Source organism: Ictidomys tridecemlineatus, chromosome 4 (genome assembly GCF_052094955.1).
Source record: "Ictidomys tridecemlineatus isolate mIctTri1 chromosome 4, mIctTri1.hap1, whole genome shotgun sequence".
Lineage (NCBI taxonomy): Eukaryota > Metazoa > Chordata > Mammalia > Rodentia > Sciuridae > Ictidomys > Ictidomys tridecemlineatus.
In genome coordinates, this window is record NC_135480.1 from 14,330,699 (window position 1) to 14,352,717 (window position 22,019).

The window sequence follows — 22,019 nt, forward strand, 5'->3', positions numbered from 1 at the left end:
ACTGGCGCTGCTCCTGTCCACTTTCTGTCTCCTTATCCTCTCTCAGGTGCGCCATGACACCAGGAATGTCCACCTCACCACCAGAACCCAGGAAGAGATTTCTTCACCAAGGATGGTGAGATGCTGACAGCATTTGACATTAGAAACATCGGCGGTCCTCCCAGATCAGAGAGGATAGAAAGTCGTTGGACTTTCTGATTTTAGGGGGCCCCATGGAAAACAGCTACCGATAAATGAGAGAGCTGTTACCTGAGCAGAAGAGCACTTATAGGTAAGTTCTGTACACGCAGGAGTATTTGTTATATTGAGCCTACTTGGTCAAAAGGGGTGAGTTATTAACCTACACATCTCTGAGTGGAACCTCCCTAAGCCACTCCCAAATGAAGAAGCTTACAAAAGACAAAGAAAATGAGAAGATAAATTGTATTCCACTGCAGATCCAAGCTCACCCTGAGGTAGCTAATGTGTCCTCCTGGAGTTGCTAGGAATAGTCAAGAAATAGTCAATCGATGCTGAGCTCTTTTAAAACAATGGGAAATGACCCAGGGAAACCCTTTAGTCCTTGGCCAGACCCCACAGCAGCTCAGCGGGGCAGAGGGGGGAATTCTCATGTAAGTGCAGTTACACCTCAACTCTCAGGGCAGGCCTCCTGCAGTTTTCTCTATTACAGCAGCTTGAACTCTCCCTTCACTGGGCAGCCAAAGCATCTTCCGCAGACCAGTGTGTAGTAAGAATAAAAGTAGAAGATTTCTCCATCGGGTATGCACGTTCTTCGCCCATTGTAGAGATTTCTAACTATTTCCCTCTGGTCCTGCTTTTAGTCTGAAATGTCTCTTTCCATGCGTTCATCTATCCTACTCCATTTCCAAATTCCTCCACCCTGGGAGGAGGAAACTAGGTGGCTGGAGAGCAGGGAACGGAGCACAGGCAGAACCTGCACCCTGGCTCCACAGACAAGAGCTGCCGCCCCTGGAGGTGGAGGTGCTTGCTCAGTGCCACCGTCTGAGGTAGCTTGCAGCTCGGTACTTCCCTCTTGGCTCATTTCTCCTTTCCCAGGCTACAATATCCTTTCATCATGCCTTCCCAAGAAAATTTATTCTGCAAGCATCATCTGAATCTCAATTGTTCTCCATTTGCAGTGATTTTGCCTCTTGGAGAACCATCGCATGTCTGAAGACCATTTGGGGTTGCCACGACTCAGGGGAGTGCTCCTGGCATCCGGTTGGTGGAGGACAGTTGCTGCTAAACCTCCTGAGATGCACAGGACAGGCTCCATAACAAAGAATTTTCCTGCCCCAATGTCAGTAATGCAGAGGTTGAGGAACCCCAGGCTTAACAAACTCGTGAATGGTGCTGAGGCTTGGATAGTTTTTGAAATCTTTGTTTCTCATTCACTGTGGAGCTTGATTCTGTCTGGGCTGGGGAAATGAGTTTTTTGAAATACAGATGGAAGGATTTGTTGAGCCCAGAGTGAAAGGCACACTCCCCCAGCTAATACTTCACAATATTATCCTTCTTGAGTATTTGCTGTGCACTTACAAAGTTCCGGCCACTTATGACGTAGCTTCACTTGGATTGTCTCACTCAAACTTCACACAGTTTTCAAAACAGATATCACTACGGTCTCCAGTTTACTGAAGGGAGAACTGAAGCCCAGAGAGGTGAAACTCAAGGTCACCCAGTCCATACATGGCAGAGCAGTTCTAACCGAACCCTGTCTCTGGCTCAAGAAGCCTCCATTTCCCCACTAGACAGTGAAATTGTCGAGAGCGCATCCTTACCTGTTTCAGCTTCCTTCATGCCTTTGACAGAACGTAGTATGTGAAACACATTGATAATTATCTGAGAAAGAGAGGGAGGGAAGGGGAACAAAAAGAGAGGGAAAGAAAAAGGAGTTAAAGAAGGGTTTGATTTTAAAGGGAAGGAGTGGGAAAAAGAAAGAGAGAGGGAGACACCTGCTAGGTGAGGGGGATACTGCTGATCCCTAAAGCCTGGTCGAAGACTACTGAGTCTCCCCTGCAAAGTCCCAGCCCTCTCTCCCTCCTCTCCTGCGCAGGTACCCTCTTCAATCTGCAATGAAAAATGTCCTGTGGGAACAAGGAAGTTGACCTAATTTGACAAGATAAAATGCTGCTACATTTGGCCATGTCACCAGGTAAGGAGGGAGGCTGGCCCTCACCAGAGTGTGGCCAGCAGCAGCAGCAGCAGAGTAAGCTTCAGATCAAACCTCATGTTCACATCCAGGGAAGATCCTTCAGTGAGAAAAAGCACCAGAACAACGAGACCAAAAAGATGGGGTCAATGTGTCCTTCCCGCAGGTTACACTCACGTCACTTAAGCCTCGTATATCCTTTTTTTAAATCAACCATGAATTTATCCAAATCCTATAACTAGTTTAAGACCTGGCACTTGGTAGTCCAAAAACATTGAAGAAAATTCCCCCTGTTGACTTAAACATATTTTCCTAAGATGTCTTTCATTCATCAGGTACTAAGTGGCACCTACTATATACTGCCGTGTACAAGTGTAGCAACAGCCAAGGAGACACAGTCCCTGGATTCCTAGAGTTCCTGATGTGTTCAAGTACAATGACGTTCTGCCCCCACCCTGCCCTCCTAGCTCAGCTCTCTTGAGAAAGAAACTAGACCATGAAGCCAAGTTATCAGCCGTCGTAAAAGTTTGAGCCTTGAGAACAGTGGAATAAGTAATCCTGAAGAGGCGTGTGCAGGGAGACTTTTCACTGAAGGGAGCGGTGTGTGATGCAGGCCTTAATCTATGAGTGACATCCTAAAGGCAACAAGCCATAACAAGGACAGCCCAGGCCAAGGGGTAAGTCAGCAAAGATTCAAGGTTTGAAAGCAAGGAGGAGCCATGGGCAGACTGAGTTGAGACTGTGATGTAGGAAGCAGGTGACCAGATCACAGAGGGCCTCTCTTTGGACCCAGGCACACAGACTCTTCTGTAGGAAATGAGCAGCTGCTGATGTGCTCACAGAGAAGCCCAGCATATGTTGCCGTGGGATCAGGGGAGACGAACACATGGTGGACGTACTAGAAAGGAGGATGATCGGAAGGGGACACCAGTCCAGGGCCCCGGGAACTAAAGAAGCCACAGAGTCGGACAAAGTCTTTTCTTACACTGAAAACTCTTTCTGAGAGGGTGGAATCATTGGGAAAACTCTTTTCCCTTCTAAAGGAAAAGGTGCCACTCAATGAAGCCAAGGAGAAGCCACTGGGTGCTGAAAAGGATGGGAGAAAGATAAATAAGAAGGAATCCTTAGACTTGGAGATTAAGGGTACATGGAATAAAAGTCTCTAGAAGCAAAAATAACCCAAGCCAGGATAAGAGGTTAAATGGGAGGGACTATGTGACCATTTCAGGGCCCAGCTGCAAAATCTATCCTATAACTACAAAATACAAAGCTCTGTCAAGTTCTATCACTGGAATGATTTAAGAGACTGGTGGCTGCATTCTAAAAAGAGAGGCTTTCTTCTAGCTGGGCATGGTGGTGTCTAGCTGCGGTCCCAGCAGTTTGGAGGCTGAAGCAGGGGGAATCCCCTGAATCCTGGAGTTCAAAACCAACCTGGGAAACATATAGTGAGACCCCCATCTCAAAAAATAACCAAAATTTTGTTAAAAAGAGATGGATTCCTTGTAAATGCTAAGGACTTCATAAACATTTATAAAATAGGTTGTTGGGTAAACAAATGCACAGATTAAGTAGTTACAACTATTAATTATGACAGTGCAGCGATGGTCGTTCAATTCAAAAGGACGCAGCCCGGAAAGGAGGTTGTGTAGGTTGCTCAATGTTATTTCATGATAGTCTGACGCATGATAAGCAGCCACCATGGGGATTTCTGCCATCTGTGCCTTTGGCTCAGGTTCCGGGGACATCGCACAATCTGGAAGGCCCACTGCAAGGAGACGGAAATACTCGGAGCCTCCTGCAAAAGCCACCACACGTCGTGGAACCGCTCAGCTGTCTCCAGGAGCCTCCCTGCTCTGCTCTCTGACCCAGTTTCTTTCTCCCTCAGAGAGTGCCACACGCCAGAAGTGTCCCCGTGGACCAGGGGCCCAACGGGAAGAAGACGCAGTGCACCGCAGATACCCTGGACGTCATGTCCTAGCAGGAGCCCCTCAGCACAGCGCTGGCCGTCTGTGCAGCCCTGCTCTCCCCATCGCCCTGGCCATCCTAGGCACAGTCATCAGGCACCAGAACACCCCCAACGTCCCAGCCAATCACAGCCAGCTCAGCTACCTCCCACTGTCCTCTTTGGCACTGTGTTTCCTCTGTCCCTTCATGTTCATTGGCTACCCAGGTCCCCTCACCTGTGCTGTGCACTAGGCAGCCTTTGGGGTCACCTTCACAGTCTGTGTGTCCACTGTGCTGGCCAAGACTATAGTGGTAATGGCAGCCTTCCATGCCACAAGGCCAGACACGGAGATCAGGGTGTGGGCAGGGCCGATGCTCCCTGGCACCTCCCCAATGTCTGTTTCCTGCCCCAGACGGCCTTGTGCATACTCTGGGTGACCAGATGGCCCCCACAGCCCATAAACTCCACAGAGCCAGGATCCTCGGTGACTTTGAAGTGTAATGGGGGTTCCTTGGAACTGGTCTTTGCCATGCTGGGCTACTTGGGCTTGCGAGGTCTGCTCAGCTTGCTGGTAGCCTTCCCTGCCCACAGGCTGCCTGACACCTTCAATGAAGCAAAGCACATCACTGTCAGCACACTGGTCTGCTCCGTGTCCGGGTGTCCTTCATCTCTGCCCACAAAGCAAAGACACCGCGGCCGTGGCGGTCTCTGCCATCTTGGCATCAGGAGCAGGCCTCCTGTTCTGTCTCTTCGTTCCCAAGTGCTACATCATCCTTCTCCACCCTGCCAAGAACACCAAAGGACAAATGCTTGGCAGGCCTCATCCCAAGTGAGGAAAGCAGAAGGGGATCACAGGAAGTCCTGCTTTCTGGGGAATGCCCTCTTCACTCCCTACCAGGGGGAACACTCCTTCCTCTGAGCCCCCTCACACTGGTCCAGAACCCCTGCTTTTCCCCAGCTGCCTCTGTTTTGTATTTCATCCCATCAGGGGAGATAAGACACATTTGCAAAAAAATACTGTCCTTGATGGAAGCAGGTGGTCTCTTTCATCCTTGGCCCCTAAGCACAGAGTCAAGGCCAGGGACACAGAAGAGACTGATTACGTCTGATGAACGAATGGATCCACTTATGCAAAGTTAGCACTCGAGGAGACCCGGGAGAGGAGGCATGGAGACAGAGGGGTTGAGTGGAGTCCAATAAGTGTGGTTCAAATTCTCTGGCTCCTCCCTTTGTAGCTGTATGAACTTGAGCATGTAACTTAACCTCCCTGAGGCTCCGTCTCCTCCTGCAGAGGATGAGGCTGAGCTCTCCCCTCCAGGTTGTGGGGATGATGAAATGGGAAAATAGTGAAAGTGCTCGGCACACGTGAAACACATGAAAAGTAGAGAGTTAAAGACACCTTGTCTGCTCTGATCTCTTACAGATAAGGGAATAAATGCTCAGAGAGGACCAATTTACCCAGAGCATCACCACTATACACAGATTAAGAGGCAGATGCACAGGACTCAAGCCTTAGCTCTGCCACTTAGCTGCGTGACTTTGGACAAGTTACTTAGCTTCTCTGTACCCCAGGAGGATAACAATAGCACTGACCTCATGGAATTATCACTGAGGAGTTAATGAATTAATATTTATAAAACATTTAAAAGAGTACAAGGCACATGGTAAGCACAAACAATTATTTGTTAAATAGTTCAATAAAATGATGAATAGTGGCAAAATCTGGATATCTTGTTTTATTGCCAAATAACTAAAACTTTTTTTGTGACCCTTATTCTAAGCTAGGTCATAGGGAGGGGAGGCTCTTTGGAGAGTCTAAAACTTATTCTTATAAGCAAAGAGCTTGGGGTCTAACATTTCCAATTTGACCTGTTTGAACTACACTAGACATGTCTACTATGAAATTTTCTTCTAAGTAAACAACCTGTCCCTGCTGTGGTTAGCTACTTGCCTTTTCATAAATGAGGACAGGTGACTGTCACAGACCCCCCGGGCAGCACTTCACACTGAGCCCATGCTTCACTCTAGGAACAGAAACCCTCGGAGAAGCAATTGTGTTTTCAGAAATTTTCTATTTTCTGAAATGTGCATTTTCCCTGACACAATTTCGTAGTTTATCTTCACTGCACGTGGATCTACCATTAGTAGCCACTTTGAAAACATGGTCTGTTGATACCTCCACTTTTCGTATGCCCCAGATTCTGATGGTAGCTGTTTTTTTTAAGAGAGCGATAGTTTTAATTTTGTAATCTAAATAATCACACTCACAAGAGTGGGGCTTTCCCCCAGGTTTGTTTCTTGTATAAGGTTTTATTAAAACAAGATTCACTTTATACGTGCAAGAGCCTTCCTGATGCAATTTGTCTCAAAAATATAGACTTATTCCTCAAGAATCCCAAAATAGTAGACATTATTAATACTTCCCATGGAGTTATTCTTATTCAGAAAACAGTACTTGTGTTTAAAGTTGAATTCTTCTTGCTAGCATAAATGAGTACTACGTAACCCAGTGCATTTTCTTTTCCTCAGTCAAAACCCAATAGGTATTGTGTTAATGTCTCCTTGAGTCAAGTGCCTGGAAATGTAGAGTCCTTCTATTTCATTCAGGTGAATTCTTCCATTTGATCCTGAGAAGTTCTCACTTTAGCACTATTTTTGCATCCCACAGTCGTTGAAAAGAATCTAAAGCACATTAGTGATATAATATTCAGTAAATGAGCCAGGCACAGTGGCACACGCCTGTAGTTGTAGTAACTCTGGAGGCTGAGACAGGAGGATTGCAAGTTCAAGGCCAACCCTGGCAACTTATCGAGGCCCTGTCTCAAAGTAAAAAATAACAGGGGCTGGGGATGTACTTCAGTGGTAGAGTGCCCCATGTTAAATTCAGAGTGCCAAAAAAAAAAAAAAAGTAAATGTAAGGTTTTCAAACTGCTTGACTTGTGTACTCCCTATTAACAGAGGGAAAGACAACAGCTCAAATGCTATTAAGCAAATCTGTGGTGTTGAAAGACGCTGCCATGTCATCTGGCCAGTTGAGGAACATTGTCAAAGAAAATCTGTCCTTCCCCCCAATCGGTCCCAAGTTCAATATTTCCTTCTTCCATTTACTGTAGTTTCTGGAATCCACATTCAAATGGTGATTCTACATGCCTTTAGGAACGCAACTGGTACATGTAGGGAACTACTTGAATTGTAATTGTCTTTTTAAGCATAACTTAGAACTGGCATTGCCATAGAGATCTCTTGAACTCAATTTGCAAACACCATCTGATTTGGGAGAGGATCAGTCTATATTTCAAATCACAGAATGCAGATATTACAAATGAACATAAATCATATGGAAAAATCAGCTCTGATTCTGGGAATTTCATCTGTGGTGGAAAGTGCTGGTTGTCTATCAAATTGTGTTTTCTTCCATTTTTTTACAATAAGTAAACTGGGCATCTGGTTGCCCACCTAGAGACTAATTTTACTTCCTTTGTGATTAGATGTAACTTATGACTCGCTTCTCACTGAAAAAGGTGAGTGGAAGTGGTCATTACCACATCTGCTCAAGATACGTTAAGGCCCAGAGTGTGTCTCCCCCAGGTTTTACTCTGGCCTCTCTTGCCCAGTGTTGACCGTGTAAATAGCAAGAAGTTTCTAGATCAAGGGCTGCAAGTCATCTCTGTCACAACTACTCAGATTAGCTATTTTAGCAGAAAAATGGCCTTAATTGTCATTAGAGCAAGATACATGGATGTGGTTATGTTCTAATAAAACTTAATTTATGGACACTGAAATTTGAATTTTATGAACTTTTGTGTCAGGGAACATTATTCTTTTAATTTTTATTCAGGCACTTAGGAAGGTAAAAACCATTCTTATCTCACAGGCCATTAAAAAGCATGTGCTGAGCCAGATTTGGCCTGCTGGCTTTACTTTGCCAACATCTTAAGGAAGGTTGACCCTATGAGATAGAAAGAACTTGAACCTTGGAATACCTGCTGCTCAGAGCTACCCATCAACCTGGAACCCTCACCATGGACTTCTGCCAGGAAGACAAAATATCCTACATTCTTAATGCTACGTTGTAGTTAAGCCTCTCTTGTTATAGCAGCACAGCATGTTCCTTTAACTATTGCACAGTCTATAACTCCTGGGTACCCAGCCACACCTTCCTCCCATAGTCCTTACCATGCTCCTTTTGGAGACCCCAGAAAAGGAGGCTGGGTATCCTCCATCTGCCTCCTCACTGTCTCTTCCAGGACTTGAGGGAAAAGGCTCGGCCCAGGGCTCCCTTCACCTCCTTGTTCCGAAGACTGTAGATGAGGGGGTTGAGCATTGGTGTGACGATGGAGTAGAAGACGGACACCACCTTGTTGAAGTTGATGGAGGAGGCCACTTTGGTCCGGACATACATAAAGAAAAGAGTGCCATAGAAGAGGCCCACCACTGTGAGGTGAGCCGCACAGGTGGAGAAGGCCTTGCGGCGCTCAGCAGCCGAGCGGATGTGCAGCAGCGTCCAGACGATGTGGCCGTAGGACACGGCGATGACGGCAGAGGAGGCCAGGAGCACAGCCAGAGACACCAGGAAATCCACCGTCTCCTTCAGGGTGACATCCGAGCAGGACAAGGCCAGCAGGGGCGAGGCATCGCAGAAGAAGTGGTCCACAACATTGGGGCCGCAAAATGCCAGCCGAGACATGAGGTAGATGGGCAAAATGGGCGTGAGGAAGCCTGCCAGCCAACAAGCAGCGGCCAGACGGATGCAGGTGCCCCAGGACACCAAGGACCCGTAGCGGAGAGGCATACAGATGGCCACATAGCGGTCGTAGGCCATGGCGGCCAGCAGGAAACACTCAGTTGCCCCAAGGAAGGTGAAGATGAAGAGCTGGGACAGGCATCCAGCATAGGAGATATACTTGCCCCCCTCGACCCCAATAAAACCAGCCAGCATCTTGGGCACCGTGACTGAAGTGTACAAGATTTCAAGGCAGGACAAGTGTGTCAGGAAGAAATACATGGGTCTCCGGAGCCGGTGGTCAAGGCCCACCACTAATATGATGGCCAAGTTCTCTGCCAAGGTGAACAGGTACATGGTGAGGAAAAGCGCAAAGAAAAGGAGGCGTGCCTCTTGCACCCCAGCAAAGCCCACCATGACAAACTGTGTTACTTGGGTCCAATTTTGAGTATATGGCTGCATAGGTGGGAGGGAGAACTTGGTAGACTCATAGCCTTCCCGATGGTGAAAACTCCAAGAGAGCCTAAGAGGATGTCGACTGTAATACCTTCCAGGGCAGAAAAGGAAGGTGAAGTCAGACGCTGCCCCCACCCACAAAGAACGCAAAGTCTGAGGGGCACGGGAAAATGGACAATTTCAGAACAAAATGAAAAGGGTTGAATAGGATTGAGACAGGATATTATGGAAGGAAATAGCAGGGAAGCTCAACCAGTCTTGAGGGGTCTTCCTGGAAGAGGCAGTAAACTTGAACCTGAAAAAGAGATAAACAGTAGAGAAGTAGAGAGAATGTAAGTTCACGAGATAAACAGTAGAGAAGTAGAGAGAATGTTGCAAGCATAAAATCGCAAGCACCACAGAGGACATTGTGGATGGATTTGTCAAGGGAAAGGAAAAGCTTGCTTCAATCCAAGGGCCACAGAGGGCTCGAAGAGTTCTAAGGACAGCAATCCTTCCTTTTTGCCCTTCAGAAGGAGCAAGTTTGGCGGATAAGAAAAGAAGCAGGGAGGCCAGATTGGGAAATTGTTGTGAGTATAACATGGAGTGATATTGGCCTTAACTATGGACATGTCAGGAGATCTAACATAGAATCCACAAGATTGAGCTCAAATACAAGCTGGATCATCCATTGTGAAAACCTAATAAAAATGAAGTACAAAGAGATTAAACTCCTATCTAATTTTAAGAGTAAAGGGGAAATGTAGTATCTCCATTCCTACAGAAGTTTTCAAATGTAACCCAAAGCCAGGGATGGTGGTACATGCCTGTAATCTCAGTGACTTAGGAGGCTGAGGTAGGAGGATCATAAGATCAAAACCAGCCTCGGCAATTTAGCAAGGCCATAAGCAACTTGGCAAGACCCTATGTCAATATAAAGAGGGCTAGGAATGTGGCTCAGTGGTTAAGTGCCCCTGGGTTCAATCCCTGGTACCAAGAAAAGAAAAAAAAAAGCAACCCAAAATTCTTTGACACTCTTCCCACTGAAATATGGGATCAATAGCTATTCCCTTGAATCTGGGCAAAATAAATGGAAGTGTTGCTGTGCCTGTTTTCAGGATCAGAAGAAACTGTCAGTTTTCACTTCCTGCTTTTTGGAATCCAACCACCATATTGTAAGGAAGCCCAAGCAGCTTGCAGAAAGCCCAGATAGAGAAGAACTAGGGCCCCTACCCTGGCCAATCTCCCACTGACAGCCAGCAGTAACATGCTAATGTAGGTGAATAAGAAGTCTAACAAATATATCCTTTAATCCCCGGTTACGACTGCCAGACTGACACCAGCCTTCCCTGATGAATCCTCCCCAATTGTTAATTTGTGAGCTAAATAATTGGTGGTTGCCACTTTAAGCCTGAAAGAGAGTTTGAATCCAGGTTTGCCAAGTTCTTTAAAGCCCTTTCCCCTCCTGCTTATAATTAAGCAAGTTCCTTCTGGTTTCAACATCCTGTGATTTCCAGATGAGGAAAGCACGCAGAGATACAAAATCAGAAATGAACAGGTCAGTGACTTCAGATTCCTGTGCATATCCTCACCATTTCTAAGTCCAAGCTGCAACATCCTTACCTGCCCTCCCTAGAGGAGATGTTCACTGTACACAGACGCTGTGGAAGCCTGACTTGACAGCTGTTATAAACAGATTTTGGAGTAAAGTTCTCTGAAATGTTCTCTCTTCTCTGTATTCAGGAGGAACATGAGATGTAGAGTCACACAGATCTGGAATCAGCCTTGGATCTGCAATACACTAGCTTGGCTGTCTCATATATGAATTGTTACTATTATTCTAAATGTTCCCTGTCCCTCCAGCTGTGACACAAGTTTGTTAGTCCTATCTGTCTTCATTTAAGTGCATTTTACTTTCCTCATTCCCCCCAATTTGTATGCACATCAGGCCAACAAGTACAAAAACACACCTGCTCTGTACCAGGAACCTTGGCAGATACTGAAGAGCATCCTGGTACAGAGCAGGTGCCCGCCAACAGCCAACCTGAGGTCAAGCACGGAGCCTTGTAATTCTCTGATCCATGGCTTAGAGTATGCCAAAACCTGTGGGGTTCATATCAGGTCCAGATTAGATCCACTGAAAGAACCTGCTTTATTACTCCAATGCAAAGGAGGATAGAGAAGTAGGATGTTTCAGACAGAGAAAGTGCAAAGATTCATGCTCTCCCAGTATGGCGTAGTTGGAAAGGGACTACATTTTCACCTTCTTGTATCCACTCAGGGATGCATGTCATCTGTGGCTGGGATTTTTTTGAGAAGTGTGTGTGGCTTCCCTGTTCTTTCCCCATTGTGAAGTCAAAAGATGGAAAGAACCCGAATTCCCTGCAGAATACAACTCATGTCTTCCTGAAACAGAGAACATCAAGCTTTTTCTGTACAGGCCAGACTGTAAATAATTTAAGTTTTGGAAGCCACAGATAGTCTCTGCCACATATGGGGGGGGGGGTTGCAAAGCTTTAAAAATGTAAAGATCATTTTCAGCTCATGAGCCTTATAAAACTGGGCTACAAGCTGGGTATGGACCGTGGGCTATAATATGCTAATCCCCGTCCCACACCGGACTGTTAGATGAACAAAAAAATGAATATCATCAGACTGTGGTAAGCTTCAGTTACCCTACTTGATGGACACACCACCTCTGCCACCATCATGCAGCCAAGCTGTTACCAAATCATCTATTTTCTCTTGTTCTGCAGAGAGATGGGGTGGGGGATAATTGACACCCAAGAAGGTATAGGTTGGACACAGGTGGGCAATTTCAGCCTGATTTAAAAAAAAAATGTTTCTTTATTGTTTCTCCTATCCTATTATCTACTTAACAAAGTGCAAAGAGACCTTTTCTTGAATTCCAAATTGAAGGCCAAAATCTAAACAAAACAAACAAAAAAAAATCCTAAGAATGAGCTTGAATTCTACCAGCTCTTCCTCTACTGTCTGATACCTCGTTGCATCCTCTGAAAGACTCAAGGGATGAACTCTAGCTGTCAAATGAATTGGATGAATATATTGAGAAAACCATTCAAAAAGTTTAAATGAATAAAATAACTGAATGAATGTCCCATCACTGCACTTACTAGCATTCAGGTATGTACCACTTAACAACAGGAATATGTTCTGCAGACAGCATCATTAAGCAGTTTTGTCATTGCGTGAACATTGTAGAGGTACTTACCCAAACTACAACAGCTATGCCATCACTAAGTGTGGCCTGTTCCTGCCCAAGCCAACTTATGCAACGCATGACTGCATGTTAACTCACTTCCATTCATTAAATAAGAGAATCTCGGGATTACCTAACTCATGGCAAATTTTGAAACCCACAGCATTCAAACCCATTAACTCACTGATGTGGTGTATGCCCACTTGCATGCTGACCACTTCCCCACTCAGCATCCGTCAGGGAGACCCTCCGTGCCAGGCGTAGGACAGGGCATCAGGCCTGTAACAGTTAATAGGGGCCAAGCCCTGCCTTTTAAGAACCCAAGATGTGATGAATCTGTTATGCATCCAGGAAAACAAAATCAGGGACAATTAATTTGGCCTAGAAGAAAGAACAGGGGAGATTAAGAAGCAAATATCCCAACCAGATCACAGTGAGGGTGGTGGAGGCCAGACAGAAGCAAAACCAAGAGCAGAACTGGGAGAAGAAGGCATCCCAGAGGGAGAGGCCTAAACCTCATGAATAAGACCAAGCGAATCACAAGGAGATGTGCACAGGAAGGCAGGAGACTACCTGGTGCCTCCAGATCCCAGGCCCTCCTCCTAACCGAAATGAAATAAAAGAAACCCCAGATGGAGGGTGATGCTTACCACAATGGAGTAAGTATATCTGATGGGATCACTTCAGACAGCGTAATGAGAAATGCCGTCGGAACAAGAGTTCAGAATGGGCCCTGCCTCACCCCGCAGCATCCAGATCCTGCTTTGCATCTCCATCCCCTCCACCTTCACAGGCCAGGGGTTGGTAGGAAGGTGAGCCTCTCACCAAAACAGAGAAGGGATCATAAACTGTATCCCTGCCATGGGCCAAATTCTGCCAGACTCCTATTATCTTATTTTTTTCTTCATAACAATATCATGATTCAATGGTCTATCCTTGATAGGAGTGTTATTTGTCCTTTTTTCCTACCACTGAAAAAACTGAGGTTCAGGAACAGTCAATAACTTGCACATGATTAAAGAACTCTATGTAGCAGAGATAGGAGCCAAATGTGGCACACCATGCCACCTCTCTGCTGTTCCATTTCACCAAATGACATGCCTACAAGCCCTGACTCCCGGCCCTGACGGTGAGGTTAATTTCTTTGCAGCTCACAGCCCTGCTGGCTGGAGGAAACCCCTACAGGCTGCAGCAACCTGCAGGAGCCCAGTGAGGCACCCAGACATCAGCTTCCTCTCTGAGGTCAAGAGAACTTCATCAACCAAGTGCCACGTGGGGAGCAAGTGGCCAAGGGGAGAGGAGTCGGTCACACAGGACAACTACTAAATAAGGAGAGAGGCCACCCAGGAACTTGACCCAATTTGGTGTCCTCAAAAGATGGTGTTTCCTTGGCTGAGATTTTTTTTTTCTTACAAATATGGAAAAACAGTTTGGGATTCATGCAGGGAAATTAAAAACTTAGTTCCTGAAGCCATTAGCTTGTGTGGCTCTGTGACAAGGCTGGTAAAAGAGACTGAATTTCTCCATTTCCGTTCTCTCTACCTGGCCCCTGGGAGACTTGTTCCCAAAGGTGAAAGGAATGGAAAATGAGCTTACTGAGATCCAGGTCATGATTTCAGAAAATAACCACCAACCATGGTGAGCGAGCAAGGGCAGGTGGGTGCCATGAGGCAGACAGAAGGGGCCCCAGGATGCCCGCCCCTGCTGTCTGCTTGTCCTCGGCTGCTCTTCCCTGCATGGCTGATTCCCAGCTCCCACTGCAAAGAGGCAGCCCGTCTCACGCACATGGTCCCCTGTGTCAACAGCACTGTCTCAAGAACCACAAGAGCAGAGTTTGACCCTGGCTCCATCTAGTACTAGCGATGATTTTGAGAAAGTCATTTAAACCTGCTGAACCTCTGTGTCTCCATCTTCAAATCAGGAGAGCAACACGCACATTGCAGGCATGGTCTCAAGATGGAGGAAGCAGCATCAAGTGAAATCTCAGGACCTGTGCCATTCTTGTTCCCTCTTTCATCTCTATGTGGCTTCCTCTGGCGCTTCCTTCAATTCTGTGCACAAGGCCACCTTAATGGAGAAGTCACTTCTGACCACCTGTCTGAAAAGGCAACTTCCCATCACTCTCTGAGCCCCTCTCAGCTGGAATTTCCTGGTCACAACTTCCTTTTCAACTGATAGGTACTTATTTGCTCGACTATAATCTCTCTCTCTCTCTCTCTCTCTCTCTCTCTCTCTCTCTCTCTCTCTCTCTCTCACACACACACACACACACACACACACACACACACACACACACAAAAGTTCCTTGAAAATAGTGCCTTTGACAATTTGCTCATCATAGTGTTGCCAGTACCAAAAAGAGTCCCTGGCAGGTAATCCACATGCAATAAATATGTTGATGAATAAAAGAATAAATGCATGTTCCTACCATTATGTGGACCCAGAGTACTTAGTTCTCTTTCACCTTCCAGCCACCTCTTTTTGAGGAAATGGGAAGAAACAGAAGCCCACCTATACTTACAGAAGAACCGTCCAATCTGGGTGAGGTCCATGAAACCGTGCTGTCACCCAGCTCTGAGATCACGGGATGCCTGCAGGGATGACACCCTGTGTGCCTAGAGCCAGCCTACTGTCACTTCCCTTGTATAGGAGGCAAATTGAATTGATTTTTTTCTATATAATTTCTTTTTTCTTAGCTGCTGAATTGGATTTTAAATTCCCTGGAAAGCTGTACTACATTAGCTGTTTTAAAACTCTGGTCTAGCATGCCCTATATTTCCTCCATCGCCAGATAGCTGGGAAGAAGAACAAAAAGAACATAAGCTTTGCTCTTATCAGCTAGTAAGTGATGAGTCCAGATCAGAAAACAGCCCAATCTGACCCCTCTCCAGTCATGGGGGCAACGGAGACCCCAGAGTCCTGTTGAACTGGAGAGTCCACTAGATCAGGAAAGAACCACGGTGGGAATCAAAGTTTCTAGCTTCCAGTTCCTAGTCTCAAGAAAGGAATAACAATCCCTGTTCTGCCTGCCCCACTCCCCACCTGCCACGCCCCAGCCATTCTGAAACTCATTGAGAGGGATGTGTCCGTTCTTGGAAAACTTCAACGTTACCTCTGGGGAGACCTTACTGTCCTGCTTCTCTTGCTTATAAACCATTTGATCACTGCAGCATTTCACTGGATGGAAAGCCGAGGACTGGATGGAATCCGGGGCTCCCGAGTGGTCCTGAAGCTGCTCTGGACTAACAAGCAAATGGATTCTATTTAAACTGAAGGTTTATTTGAGGTGGCTTGAGGGAGGCGGCCACAGATAAAAAAGACCTAAAACCCCCCAATGTCCCTCAGCACCCTTACTCTATGTGAGCGTAAGGTACTCCAGAAGCCAACAGCCTACGTCCAGGTGTGCAAAGGTCTCTGGAGGAACCACTCACCTGTCCCCGCAACCTCTTCCTGTCGCTTTCTTCTCTGGATGGAACACGAAAACCAAACATGCTCAGAACTCTGGAGCTGGTGGGAAGGGCAGGTTCTCGGGTCCCATTGTGGAACGGGGACCCCAAATTCAAAGATCCCAGCTTCTCTGAACCCAAGAGAGAGGGCAGAGGTCTGCCCTCCACGGAGCTGGAACGGGAAGGAATAGGGTAGTTATCACTGGCAAGAAAATGACACCGGCTCCATGTTTAAACCTAAACCCCCCAGGGACGGCCCCTGGGATCAGGTCTCTGCGGAGGTGTGAAGCCTCCAGAAAACAAAGGAAAGAAGATAATGAATCAGGAGGAACTCTACCCCAGAGGGTAGGCAGAAGCTGTACGGGAGCCCCACTTTTGTAGACTCTCAAGACAAACACTTCAGAGCAGAGGAGGAGGGGTCATCAGGGAAAGTCCCATGCCAGCTAGACTCTGCCAGTCCCTGGCTCTGAGCTACTACAGGAGAGAGGGATGTGATCCCACGTCCCAGATGTTATCATGGATCCAAGAAGGCCATTGTCTTCTAGAGTGGGGGCATGCACCTGCACACCTGCATGTACCTGTCCACCCCTACAATAACAAGAGGCATTCCTGAGCAGCCCTGAGGTAGGATAGAAGAAATATTGTTAAGATGGGTAAAAAGGAGTCATAAGGAAAGGACAATGAAATAAAATTTTAATTCAGAAGTTTCAAATACATTTCCAAGTCTCTCTCCCAGGACATTTACTCCTAACTCCTAGAAAATCTGTAAAACTTAGTTAACCATAAATCTGTTGACTTAACGATAATCACCTTGAGTACTGTTAATTAACCCCCCCCTCCATAAATCGATTAAATAAAAGAGTGAGACAATATCTTGAGCAGCCCATAATTCAGGGTACTTTCCTGTGCTCTCTGTTGATCAGATAAGGAAGACCATATCAGCCTGAGGATCCAGAGATTGACCAGACAATCAGAAACTACGTTAAGGTCACCAGACTGATATCATTCCTACAGTCTTTCCCATAGCCACCCCTCACCACAATTTTTTTAAAAAGAAGAGCCAGGAACCCCAAAAGCATCTCTCACTCTCAAGATGGCCTGCATCGTCCTCCAAATGCAATTCTTTACACCCTAGGTGTCTTCTCTCTTGAGATTGCCCTCACTCTCCCTTGAATATTTATCTACTTACACGTGTCATATATCCAGGGGTGCTATTCCAAATATTTGACCTCATAGATTGCTTATATACATATTACTTCTTTATTTCATGATAAATCTTATGAAAGATTTGCTCATTTCATTATTTCCTTTTTTTTCATTTTTCAAAGAATGAGGTTTCGATTGTCTTAATTTTCTATTTCATTAAGTTTTGCTCTTACATTTATTATTTTCCTCCTTTTGCCTTCGCGGATTACTTTATTTTTCTTTTTAAGCTATTTTGATTGAATACAATGCATTTATTTCCATTATTCTTAACTTTTAATGAATACGATGAAGTTATATATTTTACTCTAGTCACCTCTCTGACCAGCTCAGGTGCATTTTTATTTATAATACACTCTAAACTGTTCAGTTTAAATACTTAATGGTTATATTTTTTACCTTTTCTTTAACTCATGAGTTCCTCAGGTATGCATTAGAAAAGTTCTAATAAGTAGGAAAAAGGAGAAAGTAGGGGCATTAGACTGATTTTTGCCATTTAGGTTATTTCTAACTTGATTCTGTCCTGAGACATGGTGGTCATTTTTATATCAATCCTTTGAAAGTTGAGTTCCTTTTTGAACTCATGTTCAAATCTCACAAAGCTTCTATTTGTACTTGGGAGGGATATGTACATGCACATGTTGTGTGCAAAGGTTTTAAATATGTATATTTAGAGATTAGGTCACATTTGCTAATTTTATTATTCAAAGCTAATTTGTTTCTAATTGGTTTCAGTTTATGAGTTGTATTACTCTCCTACAATGGTTTTATGAATTTCCCCTTACTATTCTGTCAAAGGTTGCCCTATTTATTGCAATGTTATAATACATGATCGTTGTATTAGGAACATGGAATTTTGTTATTATTATGTTTTCTTGATGTGTGCTCTCACTTATTATATTTTTTTAGTTTTTTTGTTTATCCTTAAAATGTTTATTGCTTTAAGATATTTTTGGTCTTCTGATAATCTTGTCACAGTAACTTCTTATTATTTGCATTATACATCATCTTCCATTCTTTCAGTTTCAACCTGTATATGTCAGTGTGTGTGTTCAAGTGTGTGTGTGTGTGTGTGTGTGTGTACACATTTAATCATTCTATCTTGTAGGTAGGAAGCAAAGAGTTTCATTTTTGTGGGTTTTTTTTAATCCTTCGATTGCTTCTATTTTTAAAAAGATTATTTTATTTCACTTACATTTTTGTAAGTCATAATTCATAAATTGATTTAGACTATTATATTATCACATTTTGTGTTTTCTGTTTACCATTCTCTCTTTCTTCTTTTCTACTTCATTTTCTTTAATAATGTGTATTTGCTTCTCATTTGAGAACTGTAGCTCTTATTTCTATTATTTTAATAGCTGACTTGAATTTTTCAACCCAAATGCTTAAATTTTGTGTCAAACTTTACATTTTTTGATTCCTTCCAGCTACAATTGGATCCTTAGAGTGTTTTAAGCCCCACATCTTGAATAATCTCTCCAAATTGCTATTATTGCTGTTAAAAGTTGTAATTTTTAGACTCTAACCATTAATTAAAATTTTCAACACATTTTATTAATCTCCAGGCTCACTAGAATGTTTTAGAATTGGGTCAGAAAAGTATTTAGAAAATGCTTGCTTTTTTGGATTCCACATCTTCCCTCCATTTTTAAAGTAAATTTTAAGTCTCCTGGTTACAATCTATGTGTAGTAAAGTCTTTCAGTATTTATATGTCTGAAGATGTTTTTATTTCACTCTCCTTGAATAATAGTATAGCTGATGGTAAAATTAAAGGTTGACAGATTTTCTCCAGCACCTCAAATTTATTCTATTATCTTCTGTTTTAGTCAGCTTTTCACTGCTGTGACTAAAGGACCTGACCAGAACAACTATAGGGGAAGAGAAGTTTATTTGGAGTCTCACAGTTTCAGAGGCCTCAGTTTGTAGACAGCCAGCTCCATTCCTCCAGGCTCAAGGTGAGGCTGAACATCGTCGCAAAAGAGTTCGGCAGAGGAAAGTAGCTCACGTGAGCATCAGAAAGCAGAGAGAAAGAGATTTCTACTCTCCAGATATAAATATATAGCCCAAAGCCAAGCCCTCAATGCCCCACCTCCTCCAGCTACACCCACCTGCCTTTATTTACCACTCAATTAATCCCATCAAGTGATTGATTCACTGATTGAGTTAAGGCTCTCATAGTCATTTCCCCTCTGAACCTTCTCACATTATCTCACATGTGAATTTTGGGGGAACACCTCACATCCAAGCCATAACATCTTCCCAGGTCTGTTACTGTAATAAGAAGTTTGTTGTCAGTATATAACTCCTCCTTTACATGTTTCTTCTCTTTACTCTCTTTAATGAATCCTAAGTGAGTTCCTATATTCTGTCTTCCAATTCTCTAATTCTTTCTTTTCCTACATCTGAACTAGATTTCAGCCCATTCATTTCACATCATATTTTCTTAAAAATATGTGATATATTTATGTGGTCCAAGCCCAAAGCTTACACCAGTAAACAATGAAAAGTTACCCTCCTGCTTCTCCTTCCAGCTGCTCAGTTTCACTTTTCTCTGTGGCAACCAATGCATCAATTACTTGTATTCTTTCTGAGACGTTTTATGCACATAGGTGGAAATGCATGCAGGTATTCATGCAGACACACACAAGAGTTCTTTTTCTCCCTTTTATGCACAAATGTTGACACTCTACATACTTCTTCTCGCCTTGCTCATTGAACAAAATATTACAAGGATAATTTCATATTTGTATGAAATGAGCTTCATCATCTACTAAAGGTGCTCCATTGATGAACATGACTAATTCACAAATCTCCTGCAAGAACCACTTCTAGTCTTTGCCATTAAAATAATTCTGTATTAAATGACATTATTTTGAACATGTAAGGTGGTCTTATCTCTGGGATATATTTCTTCAAGTAAAATTACTGTAGGATTGTACTCCTATAAGGAAAATGCACACATGCCTAGACATGTTTGTTCACAATTATTTGCATTTGAATTAAATTTTTAGGAAAAAACTTTTTATTTAATTTTGAATTGGGAATACATACACTTAATGTAAAATTCAAAAGAGGCAAAATTGCAACCAACAGATTATTATTTATCCTTCCAGAGTCATCACTTGCATATGTAGGCACATGTATGTATAAGATATCTTTTATTCAGGAAGTTAGTGTTTCCTTCATTTATTTATTTGGAATAATCAATACACTTACATTAAAGGGTTGTCTGATTATTCTGTTCGATTACTTTCATCTGAAGTGAATCCATTGTTTCTTCACTTGGCAGCAAGTTTGTTTCCAGTCTCTTTCCAAAAGGGCCAAGAATGAGATGTGAACGTCACCCTACCCTTGGGCTTCAGTGGGTGAACCTGTGGTGCTTCCCCATCTCACAGGAAATACTCTTGACCCAGCAAGTCTATCCCACCCCTTCCACCCTGACCACTGTATTTCTGTGCCAGCCTGGATCTTCAAAAACACTAGTCTGTATTTGACCCTAACTGCCTTCTTTTGTTTTCTCTTATTTTAGCCAGTGTTGCTCTGTTTTTTCAGGAAAGGGCATTTTTAAAAATTGCTATATAATAATTATATAGAATAGTAGTTTCCTTTGTGGCACATTTGTGCATGCACATATTAGTTGATCAATTTCATTCCCATGTAAGTCCCCTTTACCACCCCTCCTCCCTCCCACTCATCCACTTCCTCAACTCTACTGCCTCCCTTCTATTTTCATGAGATCCCCTTTTTTTTTCCTTTTTTCTCCCTAGCTTCCACATATGACCTTAACATTCTGAGTTTGGTTTATTTCACTTAACGCGATGTTCTCCAGATCCATCCCTTTTCCTGCAAATGACAATGGAGATTTTTTTTGTTGGTGGTGGTGTTGTTGTTCTTGTTTTTTTGTTTTGTTTTGTTTTCCCACATATTTTATTGGTGCATTATATAGTTGTACATCTTGATGGGATTTGTTTTTACATATTCATACATGCACACAGCATAGCGATATAATTGGCCAATACCATTCCACAGCCCTTGACAATGAAGTTTTACTCTGCCATAAGTAAACGGCATTCTTGAAGCATGAACTTACCACTCCTTCATATCCAGGCTCTTGGTACATATTCTTTAAAGTGAGATAGTTGAATTCTGTAGAACTCAACTATAGTAAAATTCTGATGCCCAAAGTGACCAGACCAGGTCAGTAGTGATATAAAAGCCACTTCATTCAGGCTTGCTCTTGTCGTCTCCATCTGTTGCATTTTATGGAAGCATCGGGCCTATGAGAGACAGTCCAGATTAAATAGCAGCTGAATCTGATTCTGAACATTCCCAATTCAAAGAGTAATGCAAAGAGAATTGACTGAAAATGAAAAAAAAAATTCTTGAAGTTAACTTATGGTAGAAAAAACTGATTCCAGGGTTTGCACTCCATGTATGTATAATATGTCAAAATATACCCTAGTGTCATGTATATCTAAAAGCAACAAACAAAAAAGAGAAAGGAAGAAAGACCTATTCCCAAGATGCCCAACACACAGGGTTGCAGTAAGAGGGCACTTAGCACACTCTCTGGCATGTACTAAGTCTGCTAGGATGCACCTGGTACCAGACGTACTACAAAGGGGCCAGAGGATTCAGTAGGTACAGAGGTCTTTAAGGGATCAACAGGAAGGGAGAAACAAAAGGGAACAGGAAATGACTCTCCAGCCAGCAGGGGGAAAGGACTTAAAAACAGAAAAAGATGATTTTATCACCAATGAAGCCAAGTTTCCTCCCTTCCATCCACCTTCACCCTGAACTCAGGAAACGAGGAATTAACAAGTGTAAACCCACAAACCATATAAGCCTAGAGAGGCTATGAGGCAGAGAGCAAAGCCCCTCTACAATGTAC

At 43.8% G+C, this 22,019-nt stretch overlaps 1 protein-coding gene and 1 long non-coding RNA gene across 2 annotated transcripts in view; both read right to left on the reverse strand.

Moving 5' to 3' along the window:
* Positions 1 to 22,019, reverse strand: part of LOC144376734 (uncharacterized) — a 57,144-nt gene that overhangs the window by 14,712 nt on the left and 20,413 nt on the right. The gene's annotated exons all lie outside the window — the stretch shown is intronic.
* On the reverse strand, positions 6,558 to 9,896 carry Or6q1 (olfactory receptor family 6 subfamily Q member 1). Its single transcript, XM_005331575.3, has one exon. It carries the CDS (start codon positions 9,280 to 9,282, stop codon positions 8,329 to 8,331), a length of 954 nt encoding a protein of 317 aa, XP_005331632.1. The 5' UTR covers positions 9,283 to 9,896; the 3' UTR covers positions 6,558 to 8,328.

What these genes read in the sequence shown, in the direction of transcription:
- Or6q1 (XM_005331575.3), bottom strand. Translation starts at nt 9,282, where the DNA reads ATGCAGCCATATACTCAAAATTGGACCCAAGTAACACAGTTTGTCATG.